The 19419-nt window shown below is 32.6% G+C and overlaps 1 protein-coding gene across 3 annotated transcripts; it reads left to right on the top strand.

Annotated features, from left to right (window-relative positions):
• Nucleotides 1–3282: 3282 nt before the first annotated feature.
• On the top strand, nucleotides 3283–19069 carry LOC148613724 (uncharacterized). 3 transcript variants are annotated; one of them, XM_088587272.1, is made up of 9 exons: nucleotides 3283–3389; nucleotides 4889–5087; nucleotides 7489–7648; nucleotides 8485–8572; nucleotides 9719–9853; nucleotides 13028–13152; nucleotides 14089–14465; nucleotides 17153–17251; nucleotides 18787–19069. In XM_088587272.1, the coding sequence occupies exons 2-9, from the start codon at nucleotides 4911–4913 to the stop codon at nucleotides 19009–19011; spliced, it is 1386 nt and encodes a 461-aa protein (XP_088443398.1). In that variant the 5' UTR covers nucleotides 3283–3389; nucleotides 4889–4910; the 3' UTR covers nucleotides 19012–19069. The 3 variants fall into 3 exon arrangements, with proteins under 3 accessions (XP_088443398.1, XP_088443399.1, XP_088443400.1); XM_088587273.1 differs by having other exon boundaries at nucleotides 3284–3389; nucleotides 8497–8572; XM_088587274.1 differs by having other exon boundaries at nucleotides 3323–3389; nucleotides 4946–5087.
• Nucleotides 19070–19419: the final 350 nt, after the last annotated feature.

Here is a 19419-nt window from a genome sequence, read left to right as displayed (position 1 = left end):
GGGGTAAAATGAATAAAATGTACCCCTACCCCGCCGAAAAATTGCATAAATTTAAATATTTTTTAATGTCAAAACCCCTAGAGTATTTATACGTCAGTAAAAAACGGCTTATTTGTTATTTTCTGTTTAGTATTATCACAGTTCATACTTCTGGGGTTCTTTTGATAAATTTTCCTGATTTTCGTAGGCAGAATTTATCCAAAAATGCAAAAATTGGGATTTTCGAATTCTCCGTAATAGTCAGATAAATTCTACTCTACAAGTTATTGCTCAACTGAAACGTCTCCAATTTTGTATAATTCGATGGATAATTCTATTTCCAACATAAATTAACCACAAAAATTAAGTTTCAAGGAAGATTTTTCAAAAAATGGTAAAAATATTACCCCTACCCCTAGAAAACTGGTCACAGTATAAAACAGAATTCTCATTCACATCATACCAAGAGTGTAGAACTCATATCTTAAGCATTCGTTATTAAGATAAAGATGTATGAAACATATCTGATCAATTCAGGCGCATAGTTTTTCCTTTTAGCGTAACAATTACTATAAAATCGGAAAAATGGGAAATTTCAGAATTTCAGAATTTTCTTCTATATCCCCCGTTAATATCTTTTTTTCAGAATTCCGTAGTTTAAACAAGCTTTTATGTGATATAGCACATCCATTTTATATCTAAGCTTCAAAATGAGCCTAGACAATAAATCTTTGAACTTTTTCATGCCATGTTAGGTGGGAAAATGTCACCCCTACCCATGAAAAAAAATGTCTCAACATGAATTTAAATGTTTTTTTTTTCGTTTAATTGTGCATTGCCTTGGCTCATTAGAAAGGTCAGTTGCTCCATAAATGTGTCTGAATACACAAAAGCTTGTTTGAAGCAGGATACTTGAAACAACAATACCCATTACATGTGAAATGGAAGAAAATACGAAATGCCGAAAATTCCCCTTTTTATGAAAAACTCATTATTGTTACATTGAAACTGGAAAAATGGCGCCTGAAATGAGAACATATATGTTAGATACATCGCTAATTAAAACAAAATAACCCAACATGTCTTGTCTATTGTACACCCTGTACTATCCAAAAAATAACATTTAAATTCATGTTGAGGGATTTCTTTCATGGGTAGTGGCATCTTCCCACCTAACATGGCATGAAAATGTTCAAATATTTATTGCTTAGGCTCATTTTGAATCTTAGACATTTTTTTTAATTTTCTGTATCACATAAAAGCTTGTTTAAACTGTGGAATTCTGAAAAAAAGACAATAACGGGGGATATAGGAGAGAATTCTGAAATTCTGAAATTTCCTTTTTTTCCGATTTTATAGTACATGTAATTATCACCTTAAAATGATAAACTAAGCGCCTGAATTGATCTGATATATTTTATACATCTTTATCTTAATAATGAATGCTTAAGATCTGAGTTTTACACTCCTGGTATGATCTGAATGAGAATTCTGTTTGATACTGTGACCAGTTTTCTAAGGGTAGGGGTAATATTTTTACCATTTTTTGAAAAATCTTCCTTGAAAGTTAATTTTTGCGGTTTATTTATGTTGAAAATAGACTTATCCATCGAATTATACAAAATTGGAGACGTTTCAGTTGAGCAATCACTTGTAGAGTAGAATTTATCTGACTATTACGGAAAATTCGAAAATCCCAATTTTTGCATTTTTGGATAAATTCTGACTACGAAAATCAGCGAAATTTATCAAAAGGACCCCGGCCTTCTAAATTGTGATAATACTAAACCGAAAATACCAAATAAGCCATTTTTTACTGAAGCATAAATACTGTAGGGGTTTTGATATTGAAAAATATGCCAATTTTAGCGATTTTTCGGCGGGGAAGGGGTAAATTATTTTCATTTTACCCCTAAACTCTAAGCGTTACCGCAACTTTTTTGGTACCATTGTAAAGCTGAGTTATTGGGCTACATAATGATATCTAAATATGTTAAGTTTGTTCACGCATGCTATCCCAGGAAAACTTAGACGATCAAACAATGCAGTCAAAAAAAATCTTGGCTTTTGGCAAAGTGGAGTACAAATATAGGCTGATACTGAAAAAGAATCCAAGAATAATCTTTGGCGACAAATTGATTCGGTAATTGGAGGTATAAAGGTATCTAAAAATCACCATGAAGTTGATGAGTGGGGTGCACGGTGGACCCTCCCAGCCCAGAGACTATATCCGAAATTGACAAAATAAGATAAGTAAACGAACGATCACCATAAAACATACACCCGTAACTTTGTTTTATTTTGATAATTTGATCTTGAACTTGATATCACGTACTAAACCGAATGAACCATGCGATAAAAAATAATGTGGGGCAAAATGTTACTTGAAGATTTAAAAAAAAAATGAATATCTATTTGAACACACTAACACGATCGCAGGATGTTTCTAAAGCAGCAAATGCAAAATCAACATTGTCAACAACTTGAAAATATCGTTGTTATAAATAACCGCAGTTTTCGTATCCTTTACGAATAAATCTATTAAGGGTAGTTGCTAAATCAAAATGATTTTGTTTAAAAGAATTTAGATAACACGGCAATATACACTATGTAATTGGGCCTGCTGTTGAAAGTTGTGCTCACTGTTGTGGTAAATTGTTAGAGTTGAGTTCAAGAATTCTTAACGCACGTCGATCGAATTTTCTGCTTTATAGTCCAATCACACCTCCATTTTTTTACAAAGACTTAGACACAGGACGCCAAGACTTTATTATATTCTCCTTTTTTGTGTTTCCATCTGAATACTTAAATGACTTCTGGGGTACCCTATATGGTTTACTGGGGATGGGAGTGGGGGTATCACCGAATATGAATGTATACATATATATACGTATACAGTGTCACAAAATAGGAAACATGCGTATACATCTAGTTTTAATACACATAAAACAGCAAATAAATATTTTAAGCGGGAACGCGCTATTCAAGAGGTATACGTGTCGCAGTGGGGGAAAACAGAAAAGGCTCAAGGACAGGCTCCGTTCTCTTTATCTTTGTTAAACTTCATTCTTTTTATCATTATTCTCGTCAGAAAAAGTTCGTTTATGTGTCACTGAGAAATTCGCTTTATTATTTATCATTTTTTTTCAAAAAAAACTTATATCATTTAAAAGCAATTTTATTCTTCTTCAAAAATCAATTTAGATTTTTAAAATCCATTCAAAAAACTTAAGTTATAGCCAAAAAGGTATCGAAAAATACTCGTGGTAATAAAAGCTATTTTACAATCCGGGAAAATCCACTTCACCGTGTCTCGTTTACGATTTAGTCATTTTCCGGTTGGCGGAAAATTTGAAAACAGAAACCCACAGAAAGAAAAACCATTAAGAATATCTATGCAGAAACTGCTTGTATGTGGATTCACAAAACATAAATTAACGAACAATATGTTTATGCCAATACGGACAACCATCCTTAATATTTCTCTGCTTGTCGCCTTTCTGTTTTCTCAATAGGTGCCCTTTATCTGTTTAAGCTGCTACCGTGGCCGTGGGGTCTCACTGTATGACGGTAGTTAACTGTTTTCTGCACTGAGGAAAAATAAGCCTTTGGAAAGTGGATTTTTTTTTCTGAAGTTAGTTCAAAATTTAACCTTTCATAATCATTGCATGTAACCATTTGTACAATATTTATCTTGTGAATATTAAACAAGTGTATTTTTACTGTAAACTTCATGTTAATTTGAAGATGGATACATACAGGTACATTGTACATGTATATTCAATGTTAAATTTCAAAATTTTAGAAAAATCCTTGGCATCCAACCTCAAGTATTGCTGAAGTAACAAATTAACTTTAAGTTGTAAACATTCTGTAAATTGGGAAATTTTGGCCATAGTTTTATTTTGGTTTATGTGGCACCTCTCTTAAAAGTGCCAAAATTAAACACACCAAAATATAACATTCTCTACAATTAAGGCAGTTAATATGGTATATATTGGTGTATTGGTAGGTTTGGACAAAACAAGATTAATTTCGTAATATGTGTCTGCATTAGCATTTAAATTGACCTTTCCTTTAATGTAGTGAAAAAATGGCACTGGTAGTGTTAGATTCTTTTTAGGGTAATAAAGGAAAGTTTTGGTTCCAACATGAAGATAACACAAAAACAGAACACTAAACACTTACCATTATGAATGCACAAAAATTAAATGCATATTTATTGTATTTCTAGCATATCTAGCATTTGACATGTTCGAAGTTTCTGTAAGTTTATTTATACATATATGAGTGATGAAAAATATCACATGTAATTACCTAAAGGAAGTTCAACTAACTACAAATGTATACTGACCATTTATTAAGTGGTAAAAAATCCTAGTTATATGTATTCAAAAATCTACATGTAGATAAAACTTTGTATAAAACCTACACATGTATTTCCAAGGAAAACACCATGAATTGGCTACTTTTAAAAATGTGAAACCATTTGAACACGGTTATTCATTTCATGGAATGAAAAATATTTTATGAATGAAACAAGATTTTAAGCCTGATGTTGATTCAAATGTTAGTTTTGTTTCACATCTTAAAATATGCATTTTTTCACAAACATTTCTTTGTTCTGATATTACCAGGGTGTTGTCTGCTTCAAATAGATTACATTGCTTTTCATGCTTAATTCGTCATTTTTCTTTATAAATTTTGTTGCAGTAAAGTCAATAACGGGGCACTGACTTGACAAGAACTATGATACACAAATTTGGCTTTCATGGGTGAAATGCTCAGCATAGCCCACAGTTCAAAACCTTATCAGTTTTATGTCGTCAGTGCACTGTTATTGTCTTTATAATAACTGCTTTTGATAATAGAACAGGTGCCAATTATTTTTGTCTTTACACAAAAACAGGGCAAGAATTAAAAATTGAAAGATGGCAGAGTCTAATCCTAGTACTAATTTCTTCAGCCAGCTAAAGTTAGTATGTCGTAACATAGAACATGGAATTGTCCAGCTACAGAAAGAAGTTGAGACCAGGACGTCAAGTAGATCTGCCGGAAAAGCTGTAATTGAGCTGAACAATCTTAAACATGAAATTCAACAGATGAAAGTAAAGAAAAATATGTATAATTGTTTTCATCCTGATGTGTTGTCTCTTTGACGACGTTTACCCTACTGGTGCACCTGGTCCATGCTCCCAGTTTTTAGTGTAGTCCTGAGTTGCTCATTCGCTTTTGTTACTTTATATGTATGATTTTAGTTACTTTATGTTCTTTGTTGTGTATGTCTTTTTCCATGTCTGGTCTTTGTCCTGGATTGCATTCTTTACCGCTGTAACCTTGGTTCCTTTGATTACTCTTTGATATATACATTTTTGTACACCATACCTATTCTCGTTATATACATGTAATGCAGTGAATACCAAATTGATTATGATACTGCCAGACCGAATCTCAAATATTACACTTCTCACTATATGTGTAACTGAAATGAGAATTTTCCAGCAGGATGGAAGTTATTTTCACCCTACATGTCTGTTGGTCTGGTAGTATTTGATTTATAGTATTGTACGTTTGTACATGTGAGCTTTTAATAATGCAGAAATATTCAGTGTCGAAGTTATTTTGTACGATGTAAAAGTTAGTTATCCTAAACTCAACTGTTTTGGCAGCCCAACCTCTTTTGTATTCTGGTCATTGCTTTAAAGCTGCATTAGCTGCCAAATTTGTTCAGTTCTTGATTCTACTGACTTTGGCTGACACATTGAAATAAGTTTGTACTAATGCAATTGATGCAATAAATGTTGATAATTCAAACAGAATATTGTGAAAACAACGTTTTTTTTTAATCAAAGTCAAAGAAGATCGATAGGTCTGATCTAATTATTTTTCGCCATTATTTCCTGAAATTGCTGAATGGACATTCACCTGGTTAAAAACACTTTAACCTTGGTAAAAAATAACAATAACAGATACACACGTAAGGACATGTCTCGTTTTCATTTCATTTCATCTATTTCTTGATAGATTTCAAATAAATAATGACCATATTTGAGTCGCATTATATCTCAATACATAAATTCCAAAAAGATCCTTGCGTTTATTTTTTTCTTCTACGGCTTGAGTCTGTTGGTCTTCCTTGCTGTTTGAATAACCACTTTCGCTTTGCAATCAGATTTGTTATTAAAGAAACGACCTTTACAGCACATGTGCGGATTAAGGTCTCCAGAAGTCACATGCATATGTACTTATCTAGGTTGATTTTTTGTCCTGCAAGACAATAAATATATAGACATCTATTTCATGTATGTAATGCATTTTATTTGTGGATATCAAATGAAATTGTACAAGAAAATTACAATTTAGTAGAAATAATTCAAATTTCATATTTACAAAAATGATAGCTAATGCAGCTTTAACAGCAGTTACACATGGTTTCTCATGAATACTGTAAATACATGTACACCAAATGCTTTTATGTGAAAACAAAACACAGATATAGAAACATTTGTCTTTCTTTTTTTTTAAATTATGTACATGCAAAGCAGGTTTGATTGTCTGGACTGAACCAAAGCCATACAGCTCTAGTTTTGGACCTTTTTCTATTTCTGTTCTGTGTTTGTAGTAAATGCCTGACAGAAATGTGAGTTACATTTGTACTTGAGTCTTCAAACCAACCAAACTGTATTAAGAGGGTAGACCTAGGGTAAGGGACACAAGTCTTACAAGTCATTGGAATGTTGGTATTCAGCATTTTACATCAATCTCATGTAAGCATCAAAGTAACATGGACTGACTTCATTCTATTTCAAATGAAAGCTTTGATAGGCTATGGTGAAATTGAATGTGATACTAACATGCATGTTTCACTGATTTTGAGAGTTATGTCCCTTACACTAGATCTACCTCCTTAAGACCCAGTGTCAAACTATAGCTTAGACAAATTCAGCACAGCCTGGCAATAATATGAAACGTTTTATGAATACTACCCTTACTTTTTAATTGAATTTATATGTACATGATTTAAGTGCAAAATAATGGTAGTTTTGAAGTCAAGACTGAAGGTATCACAGTAAATCAATAGGGCAAGATGTGATGTTTTTTGGGAACTTCAAGACTGTCTCTGTTCTGTTTATACACAGTGAATTTGTGTTCAGCTGCATTGCAAATTCCTGATGTCTTTTAGTGTCAGGACAGTAGTCTGAGATAGAAAATAATGGGCTATTAAGGAGGTAGACCTTGGGTATTGGGAAAGGGACACAACTCCTAAAAATCATTGGAATGTTTGTATTCAGCATTTTACATCAATATTATTTAGCATCTAATTAACTTGGATTGATTTTATTCTGCCTCAAACAAAAGCTTGAGAGGCTTTGATGAAATTGAATATGGTACAAACATATCACTGATTTCAAGAGATATATCCCTTACCATAGGTCTACCCCGTAAGAAATAGAAAAGTGAAAAAAAAATGCAGATATAACAACTTGTTGTGGATGTTTTATATTTCAGACTGAGGGTAGGCACAGATGCCACACTCTTGACTCTGATGGGACAAAGTTTAATGAGCTGCTGGCCAGCTGTCGCTCACTGATAGATGTACAGAACAACAGGCTACACAGCATTGAGGCATTTATGAAACAGTATGGATACAAAGAGTTCAAACCTGCAGGTTAAAATTTAAAGTTTGTTTAAAAGAGTAGTCAAGGGAACCAAGATTCCAGTGGAAATTAAAAGAATGTAATCCAGGGACAGAGACCAGTCAGGGACAACAGACAAACACAACAAAGAATGTAAGATGACCAAAATAACATGTACATGTACAAAGCAACAAAAGTAAATGAGCAAGTCAGACTCCACTAAGACTGGGAGTAAGGCCTGGTGCACCGGTAGGGTAAAGATATTTTATATACTGCTTTGTGAAGCTAGTCTACATAATGCAATTTCACCCCCACCCAAAATAATCTTAAAAAGTGCTGTCCAACCCATACACTTTTCCCTGGAATAGTGTAAGCATCATCAAGGGGTGATTTTTAATGTAACTTTAATTTTCATATTAACATGTACAGTCAGACTTGTTTTAGCAACTGCCTTTAGTCAGTAGTAACATGTCATACATGTTATAACAGACTGACTAAAATAACCATTTTGTTGTGCATATTTTTAAATTTTATCTGTCTTGTAAGTGACCAGGGTTTGGTCTCTCTTGGAAGGTAACTAATAACATGTTTGTTGAGTTGATACAATAAACTATGGCATAGAATCTCTATAGACTATGGCATAGATTTTCAAAAGACTGTAGCATAGAATCTCTATAGACTATGGCATAGATTTTCAAAAGACTGTGGCATGGAATCTCAATAGACCATGGCATAGAATCTCAATAGACTATGGCATAGATTCTCAAAATACCATGGCATAGATTCTAGACAGACATTGGCATAGAATCTTGATAGACCATGACATGCATGAATCACCTGCCTGATTTTTATAACACTGCTATTTAAGTATACATTGCAGACACTGCTATAGAGGAAATTACAGAGGAAAACAAAGAGAATGTTGGGGAAGATGAATCTAAGGAAAAAGAAAAGCAGTAATTATTTACTTTTTATATGCTGTGACTTAATCAAACCAGGGTGTATTGTAATTCTGTTGTGATTTTTCCAACACACATTGAGTATTTAGGTGCTATAGATTTTTAAACATTTATATAATTACATACATGGCTCTTTTTTTACTTCAAAATAAAGAATATTCAGATCTCCTCATAGTAAGTAGAGCACAACTAACTGAATTAAAGCCTTTTGATTCACATGTTAAAGCTACACGTACATGTATAATTGACAATAAAATACCGGTACAAGTTAAATTCCATTATTGTGGATTTTGCTTAAACCAATCAGGTATGCACCAAATCAATTTTTGTTAGATGAAATTTGAAGAAAAAGTATATTTAAAGAAAATTAATTTGCCAAAATTATTTGGTTCAAAAACATCTAACCTTTTGTACTGTTAATTTTCTAGATACAGTCCAACTTCACTCGCTCAAACTCGGATGGCTCAAACACCTGGGATTTTACCAAACTTTTCTCCTATCTAATCAATATAAACTTGGATTTTTTGAACACTCAAACTGACTAGTTGGTCAAATTTCAACAATAAATCTAAGGAATAATCCTCACTAATTTGAACTTGTCAGCCATTTTGTTAGCTTGGGTCATAAAAGGTTGGAAAAAACTGAAACCCTATCATTAATCAAAGTGTCATTTTAATTAATTACAAGTAATAATATATGTCATCACTAATTAGGTATGTTTAATCTAACATAGCAATGATTAAAGTTCAAGAATGTTCCATAGTCGGCATAATGAAAGCATCAAAGAAAATTAGATGAAAACAAATTATTAACCAAGAAACTTGTCTTGAACTCTAAGTTTTTTTTAAAGCAAACACAGCATTTTTAATATTCACAAATCAACATAACCTTCCAAAAGTGAATGAAAAATATCTGAAAACTAACATAACTTCCTATAGGATATAGTCAAACTCAGACCAGCAACGAAAAATTCCGGAAATATATGAACTTCAATTTCTCGAACTCCCAATAACTCAAACTCATTTCAATGGTACTTTGGAGTTTGAGCAACCAAGGTTTGACTGTATTGTACACAGATGTAAACATTTTTCAGCTTTTTACTAAGAGCATTCACATTTTTTGTAAATCTATGTCTACTTGTAGATCCACACCACCTCAAGAAGAGAAACCTAATAGATCAAGGACTCCACAACCTGAAGATTTTGGGATTAGTAAATATACACTAAAGGCAATGAAGAGAGGATTCAGTAATGTTATACAACAAGACTTCACCACAAGGTTTTTATTTATTTAAGTACACCCCCAAAAAGGCTACATATTTTTAATTTTGTAATTAAGCTGTTTTATGGGTCCATTTTATGAAATGTGTAATTATTCATTCCAATCTGCCTGCTATTAGGAGATAATCCACATTGAAAATTCAATAGATTCCATTGTATTTGAGTGTCATTTACAGAGTTATTTCTCTTAATTTTGAAATCTACAGTGCATTCTATACAATTTTAGCTCCTAAGAACATGGGTTATATGAAAAAAACGAATAATGATTTCTGTTTATTGCGGCAATTCAAACAAAATATCAAAAATAAAAATATGTAGGCTTTTTACCCACGAATCATCTTTCGCATGATTCTTATCTGGAGTGCTACTTAAGTATTGACTGTTATATTTTTCAAATCAGATTTTACTGTTAGGATTCTTTTTTACTGTATATTTACTCCCGATTTTGCCAATTTCTGCTTTGTTTGTTGACCTTGTAAAATCATTTTAAGTGTGCACCACAGTCATTGAGGTTATTTCAAATAGACAGAAAAAATATAAGTCATTCCTTATATATTACTATAAGTACCAAAATCCTGAGTAAATCATTAAAAAAAGTTTGATGATATCACAGTTATTACAAAATTTGGTGTAGGTGATGATAAAGACACTTTTTATCTAATCAGAGACTGCGTTACTTCTGCAATTAAATTATAATAAGATATTCATAGATTTCTGGTTCTTTGCTAGTTCGAACCAAGATACATACAATATTTTTTTTTTATACATATATTCTATGGCTAGCAGCAGCACTTTTTAAAATAACAAATATTGTACCTTATGGGTTAAAGCTCTATACTCAAGCTCATAATCTATTAACTTTGAAAAAATCTGAATTTTTTAATATACATGTACTTGTACTATACAGTGTTTTAGGATTTTTCAGAAATTGAGGTTTCCTTCAGAAAAATCCATGTAAAAACAACTTTCCCACAGTCAATGACTGCTTTCTAAACAAAACAAATCCTTACAGCATATGAAGTTTCCAACTTGCCACGGGAAAGTGTAACTAAGTACCTAACTTTCCCTGACCCAAATTTCACTTTCCCCGGGTAACAAGGAAATAGGAATCCTTGAACACTGCTATAACTCAGTTTCTCATTACTACATATATGTGATGTCCTAACAATGTAATAAATTATTACTTTACATTAAGTTGTTTTCCTGTTTTCCTGTTTTCATTGTTTATAAATTGAAATTTACATGATTTTGTCTTTTCTTTCTTGAATCAGATATCGCTAGATAATTTTTAGATACATTGTTTCATGTACATTTACTTCACACTGTATACTATATATGTGTATCAAATTAAAATTTCTTTCTTTCAATTACACATTTTTTCGTGTTTTTTGTCTCATGTACGTTTACTTTATATATCTTTTTATTTTATTAATAAATAATATAACTTCATATAAACTACCGCGTACATGATGTATCAGAAGGTCATTCACTTGGGTGTACATTGAGTTGGGTAAGTTGTTGCTCGCCAACCAGTATATGTTTTTGAGTGCGCTAGTAACATCTGACTCGTGTGTTTTATTGGCTGAAGTCACTCCTTGCTCAAATTCTGGCTTCATGGATTTGGACTGGACTGCCCGTTTATGATCAGCAGTGTTGGTGTGCTTCTGTATATTTTCTTTTAGGCATCTTGGCAGTCACGGCAGTACATCGCCCCATCTTTGTAGTATATGCATGGAAATATCTTTGTCCACTCTGGTTTAAATTTTGACTTTAAAAGTCGATCACTGCGACTCTTTGTAGTAGTTGACTTATTTTTAGACTTTTGACCTTTAGGTACGTTGTCATGTGACGACGAACTAAAATAGTTTGTTATGGCAGACATAGTTGCGATTCGAACTGTGATTGAAAAATCCAAACATCTTTCCATTTTAAATACATACGATGACACTTTGAGTACTTTGAGAACCTGTCACAGCGCTCAACAAACAAATCATTACCGTTAATTAATTTGTTTGTCGGGATAATTAGCCTCAACCAGGTGATCAAGCAAGGTGTGATCAAAGGTGATGCAATCAAAACATTGGTCATGATTGTTTATTGTAAAACCCTAATTGGCTTGGGAAAGGTAATAAAGTTGTCAATTATGGGGTCATCGGAACATCAGAGGGTTTTTTACCAATATTTTTTTGGGGGGAGTGAAATATCAAGTGACGAATTGTGCACGAGAAAAATTTGCCACTTTCGAAAATCATTCGTCAATGGTGAAAATGGTGAGCGCTAGCTAAATCACTGGTAATAATGATAAATAATATAAAGGCTGTCCATGTGACAAAAAACGATGCTCTGGCTACTGGTTATCTTATTGTATTTCCCCCAGTGGACAAGTAAAAAATCTTAGATTTGGTTGTCCTTTTGGCAAGGAAGATTAACCTTTTACATGCCCAAATGTCACTTTTAATTGTCTCAGGCAATAGGACAAACTTTTGTGTCAGACCCTGTAACACTTCCTTATGAATTCTCCTTTAACCTTTTAGTAATGAATTTTCAACAAAAGTTGGGCAAGTAAAATTATAGTCACATTTGAAACTTGATAAGTTGATTAAACAAGTAAGCCAGTCCCTGAATATCATGAATGATGTTCACTGCTCACTTTAAGAATAACAAGGATTTCATAGGGTTGTGAAATATTTAAGATCTTTTATGCTAGAATATTAAAGGAGAAAAATACTGATGGGTCAGTGTTCTTGCTTTTGAGATATAAGCATTTGAAATTTACACAGAAAAAGGATTTCTTTTGATTTTTCATAAGTTTTGTCTTAGTAAGTATTGTTTATGAAAAACCCCCAAAAATAACAAGAAATTCATAGAAACTTCTCAAATAACATTTTAGAGGTGTGTTTAATGAAATTATCATAAGAGAAGTGGTGGTTGTTGGGTAAAAAATATTAATGCTTTGAAATGGATAAAACCAGAGGGGTCTGTGAATCTGACAAAAATGGCTTAACATGGGCAATTAAACCAAAATTATATTCAGGTCTGATTTCTTCCTGTCCTAATTAAAAGTACATGTATGTAAGGTCTTTATGGAGATGCCATAGCTTTTTCTAGACAATATAAAAAAAATTACGGAAGTGTTTGAGCTGAATTGTAAGAAAAACATTTTACATTTCAGATTTCAGGAACAGCCTTCTTCTGAAGCAAGAATACCATCTGTTTTTAATCAAGATGAGTTTGTTTCACTGACGCCAAGCGTGTTTGGTAGACATGTACCATTCAATACCCCAGGAAAATATCAAGGTATAGTCCTGTAATACTGGAATTATAGTTTACAGGGATGATTTGTTTCTGCTTATTTGCGGAATTCCGCTTATTGAAAATCCAGATCCGATTTCCGCTTAGTTTGATGACCTCATAAAATCATCCTTGAGTTCATTGTTTATCATCTTAAGATTTATTTTCATATCAACAGGCATGGCAAAAATGAAAAAAAGTGATCTGGATGTAAATTTCTACATATATTTTGTCAATGATGTCATTGATTTTGATATTCCGATGAAACATTCTTCATTTCTAGCAATAATATTTGTTGTTACAGGTGGACCTGGTCCATGCTCCCAGTTTTTAGTGGATATCTGAGTTGCTCATTTACTTTAGTTACTTTGTATGTATTATATGAGTTGCTTTATGTTCTTTGTTGTTGTGTTTCTGTTTTCCATGTCTGGTCTTTGTTCCTGGATTACATTTTTTTTATTTCTGCTAAAATCTTGGTTCCCTTGATTATTTTTGGACAGAGAAAGACAACTGTTTGTTACTAAGATATAAAAAAAAATCACAAAATTGCAATTAAACAACTGACACTATATTTTAGTTTTAAACAAATTTAAGTAGGACAGCAGTTTTTAATATCTCACATCTTCTTCTGTAATTTTACAGATCTCGACTTTTTCAAATATATACAGGCATAAAAAGTGAGGAAAGACAATATTTTTGTTTAATATTTTCTACATGTTCAACTAAAGTTTACCCAAAAGTTTGGTGGCCTTGCTCAAAATCTTGTAGCCATGGGCTACTGGGCGATCGCTAATTTTTATCCCTGCTGTATTTTTCAGTTACGATGCTTTCTATACTGTATTTTTAGCTGTGATTTTGACATTTGCTGCTTCTGATTTTTTCTCCTTGTACATCATGTCGGATGGTACGATGGGACAGTGTATTTTTTTCTTACCAATTCAGAAGCCAGTCCATCATTCTGTGACTTCCTGACCCCAGCGAACAAGAAGCTGAATGACCCAGAACAGAAATATGGGGCTGATTTACCAAAGTTAAAATTAGCTGTAGATAGTCCAGAACCTCCAGTGTTTCAGACCCCTGGTGTCAAACATCTTGGAAAGAAAGATTATTTTGAAACTGCTCATACAGATTTGACTTTAAAAAATAACATTCAACAGTCTGTTATGGACAGTCCTCAAGTTCCAGACTTTAAAAGTGAGAGTGCTCGGAAGTTAATAGGAAAGGGTATTGAGTTACCAAAAGAGCCTTGTGTAAGATCTAGCCAAGCCAGGCTCTATGATGAGATGCCACAGACTCCTGAGTTAACTTGTAATATTAGGGTTTGTATGATTTAGACACATTTTTTAGATTTGTTTGTTTTAAGCCATCATAAAAAAATTCCTAGATTCTCATCAAACATTTTTCAAAATTAAGAGTGGGCAGGTGAATTTATTTCTTATTCTTTATCAGTTTAAGTGAAAAATGCTCTCAGTTTGAAAGAAATCAACCTAAATTGGAAAAAAAATCAAAATAATTTTTTTTTGGGAGGGTGAACAAATTAGGTCCAGAAGGGATGAGAATATACGCTATTTTTTATTTTGGTCCCTCATGATATGACTGTACTGTAAACATATTAACTTTCCTGTTGTACTAATTTTCAGTGGACAGAAAACCACGAAAATACTGGAAATTTAACACTATTGGTATCTAATGCTAATCATTTTTTGAAACTGAAAAATGATATCCACAACTATGTTCACATGACAGAATCTGTGAAAATTGATACATTTACAGTATTTCTGTGAGAGAATATTCATTCCTGGGTACCAATTTTGTGGTCAATGGAAAAAAATATCAGTTTGCAGATTTAAGAATTGATGGATTCGAAAACTCCATTATACAAACAAATAGGAATAACCTATTTGTTGGGAACCAAATTTCGTGGTTAACCAAACCCACAAAAACCATAAAAATAGGTACCCTGGGAATGATAATGATTTCACATTATGCGCATTTAAGATTTTTGTCAAATACAGCAATGTACTTTTTAGCTCACCTGGCCGAAGGCCATTTGAGCTATTGCCATCACTTGTCGTCATCATTAACAATTGTTCAAAACTTCTCCTCTGACACTACTTGACCAAACTTGGAACCAAACTTGGTATGAATGTTCCTTGGGGTATCCTGCATAGAACTGATGTGGGGATTTTTGATCCATCGAAAAATATGTCCGCTGATACTGAAAGTAGAACATAGGGGCAGACAGTATTTTTTCGCATACATCTCCAAGACCATTAGGTTTTGCCAAATTCTGACATGGGATAAAAGTGTTCAGCAAATTTTCATTTTGATATGTTAAGCCATGTTGGAGTTTTTTCGACGTTTTTTTGCTATTTTGAATGTTATTTCTTTCAAAAATCTTCTCTGACACCACTTGACTAATTGGAACCAAACTTGGTATGAATGTTCCTTTGGGTATTGTGCATAGAACTGATGTGGGGATTTTTGATCCATAGAAAAACATGGCCGCTGTTTTAAAAAATAGATCATAGGGGTCAGACAGTAGTTTTTCGCATGTATCTCCAAAATCGTTAGGTTTAGTCAAATTCTGACATGTTCAGCATGATGAGATCTATCTGTGGTCAAATTTTCATTTTGATATGTTAAGCCATGTTGGAGTTAATGCCCTTTTTTGAAGTTTTTTGCTATTTTGAATGTTATTCCTTTCAAAAATCTAATTCCTTAAGGAGGTAGACCAACAGTAAAGGATACAACTCATATAAATCATTGGAAAGTTTGTATTCAGCATTTTACATCAATATTATGTAAGCATCAAAGAAACTTGGGTTGATTTCATTATGTGTCAAATGAAAGCTTGACAGGCTTTGGTGAAATTGAATATGATACAAACATATCACTGATTTCATGAGTTATGTCTCTTACCCTAGGTCTACCTCCTTAAGACAGATGTATATCCAGGTTTAAAATAATTTAAACTGACATATAGAGACTTCAAAAATAATAAGTCTAGACAGTTTTTCATTTTTTCCAAGGCTAGGTTTAGATTGGTTTCACCATCCTTTTTTTATTATTTCAATACTTAGTGAGCATTATCAGTTGTGGGAAAACATGGTGGGGGTCCCATAAGATGCCTTAATCATAACAAACCCACTGAATGGATAGTATATTGGAATCACCTTGTCCTTCTGTAATATTCTGTAAATATATTATTTAGTTTTGACATTCTTAGCATATAAATAAAGAGATAGATTCAACAAGAGGGTCAAATTAATCCAAAATACAATGTTCATGAACAAGATTGCTGAAGACAAAACTGTGTGTTATAAAAGTATCACAAAATAGTAGTAATTTGATTATCATGAACAGTTTTTGCAAATATTTTGAAATGTTTTGGTTAATTTAGGTGCTGACAAATTTTATTGTCTGTGAAATGTCTGAAAATGCCTGAAATTTGTTATTTTCTGTCCATATTTTGCGTAAAGTCTGCATGCAAGTTATAACAATATATTTAGCCTATAAGTTTCTTCCAACATTGAACAATACATATATCTTTGCAAATTACAAGTATTTCACTTTAAATGAATGGCCTTTCCCTAAATTTGGAGGTACTGTACATGTAGATTGGCTTCAACAAAATACAAATTATGGTTAGTTCCATTAAATTCCTCTTTTCTGAAATACTTTTGTCTTGTCATTTCTGAAAATATTTCATACTATTGGGCCAAAGTGGGCCTTAATGACACTTCCCCTCTCCTTGACTGGTTTCCCACCCAATTTATACTTTATTATTTTTGCTACAATTTTTATTAAGAGAAGCCCATTCCCCTTCAGTGTAGTTTTAATTTTTTCCACTTTTGAAAGTATATATTTTTGCATACTTGTTCTCAATAAAGATTGCATCTTACAAAATCAATTTTTATAACTTTGAGTGAAGAAATAATATGAATCATTCATACTGAAACAATATTCTTGATATGTTAACTCATCTCTAATATTAAATTTTCAGAACTTAAGAGAAATGGCAGGAATAACGAAAGAATCAGTGAGCAACCAAAATGCCCAGAAAGAAAACAGAGAACCAGCACCACCTACTTTTCTTTCAAAGGTATAGCCTTGATTGATGATACAATACAGAATAATGGCAGTTTTGAGGTTGAGACATGAATTACCACATTGAGCTTAAATGGGCAAGGTGTAATTTTTTGACCTTATATTCAAAACTGACATTATTTTGTTTATCGGCAAGGTCACAGTTGATTTGACATAGTGCTGTCATTAGAAATTGCCAATATTTTTCAGTTTCACAGCAGTTGCCTTTGATAGAAAATATTGGGCTGTAAGAACCAGATGGGGGTGGTAGGGGTTATCTCCCCCTTTTTTGGAAAATTAGTCATTTTTCATGCATAACATTGACAAAAAATGGCAAATAATGTCCTAGCACACCCCCTTTTTCTGAGGAACTTCGGTTGGCACCCTCCTTTTCAAAGTGTCTGGATCCGGCCCTGAAAACAGTAAAGTTGTCAATAACCTGATTTTTCTTTTTTGTCACAGTTTTGGTTTTGTATATTTAAGGAAATGCCAGACATTTTTAATTGCAAAACTTTAACACGGTGTTGTAGACCATATAAAACAGATCATGTTCACTTATAGTGTTGGAAAGTTAAAGTATATTGCATTTACTTTTCTGGAGTTAAAATGTGTGGATCTTTTTCTTTTAAAGTGGAATGCAGGGAAATATTTTGTATTTTCACTGGTATTTCAGTTATCATTCCTTGTTGATAATCAGAGATCTAATGTCATTATTTTTGGATTTATACCCCTCTTAACAAGTGAGGGGTATAATGGAATCACCTTGTCTGTCATTCCCTCTGTCCAATTTTGTTGCAGTTATTTCAGCTCCCAATTGATGTATTGATTTTCTAATTTAATAATTGGTTCTTAGTCATAATATAGATGGGGCCTACTTTGTAAATGATTTGGGTTGCTGTACAATATCAACTTTCTGTTTCTCGGACTTCAACATTTTTGGCTCTATGAAATGATAGAGAAAATTTGTGTCACAAAAATCTTGGCTCCCAATGGATGGATCAATTTCAAATTTGGTTTGTGGCTTCATATAGATGGGTCATAGATTGCAAGCAATTATGGTTGCTGTCTAATATCAACTTCCTGTAGGAGTGGGGGTATACCTAGCACATCAATCTGTGCAACTTCATATTACTTTTGAATTTATTCAAAAACTAGATTATTTTTCTCAAGATTTCAAATTGAATTATGGGCTATAATGTGTGCCTAGCAAACAGAAGTAATGCAAAACTGAAATACTGTAAACTGACTCATTTTTTTGTAGATACTTGTTTTCAACTTTGTGAATTCAATTTTGCTGCTAACATGTACTCCATTATGCAGTAATTGATCTTAAAGTATTTTTTCTTTTGCATCAACTGCTTGTAAAAATAAGCTGGTTTACATGTACACTTTGTCAGGAGAGGGCTGCTTTTATTTCAGTTTTAACTTGGAAAAACACTTTGACATTTAATTCAAAATATTATGTTACATTTTTTTTTATCAATTTTAAGCTTGGTCAAAATGAAACCAAAACTCTGTGAGTGATTGCTGAACTTCTTGTCTATTTTTCAGAATATTGGAGATACTATATCTACCATGCCAAGAGAATTCAAACCTTTATCAGACCACCATGATGTCATCAGTAACGTTACACCACCCATGCCAGAGATGTTGACAGACCGAGCGTCAAAATTTAAATCAAATAATAACCAGGCAAGAGACTTATCAAAAACTCCTCCAATGCCCAAATTTTTGTCTCAATATGCTAATGACTTGGTACAAAAGAAAAATTTTTGAACTTTATAAACGTATTGTTTGCAAAATATATTGAAAAGATATTTTTACCAAACATGTATGATAGATGTTTTCTTCAATTATCTAGGATTTGGTTGTTTTATCTTCTGGGACAGTTCAATAATTGTGATGCATTGTATCACACAATGGATGATGTGATATCCATGAGTAATATGAAATGTTTGTCGATACAACAAGATGTATTGTATTGTTTATGAAATTTGATAGTTCCAAAGAATGATTGTAGCTTTAATGCTATTTGCCTTTTCAACTGGCGACGTCATACTTTGAAAATAGCTGAAGTTTCTGCTATACAAACAGGTGGTTGGTATTCTTACGCTGTTTTGTTTCTCTTTTGTTATGAATTACAGTTAGTGGCTAAAGTCCTTAAAGATTTAATAATATACCAAA

The sequence above is a fragment of the Perna viridis genome, chromosome 6 (genome assembly GCF_037379345.1).
Source record: "Perna viridis isolate PV_CMFRI_1.1 ecotype Kerala chromosome 6, ASM3737934v1, whole genome shotgun sequence".
Classification (NCBI taxonomy): Eukaryota; Metazoa; Mollusca; class Bivalvia; order Mytilida; family Mytilidae; genus Perna; species Perna viridis.
This window is presented reverse-complemented; position numbering and strand designations above follow the sequence as displayed.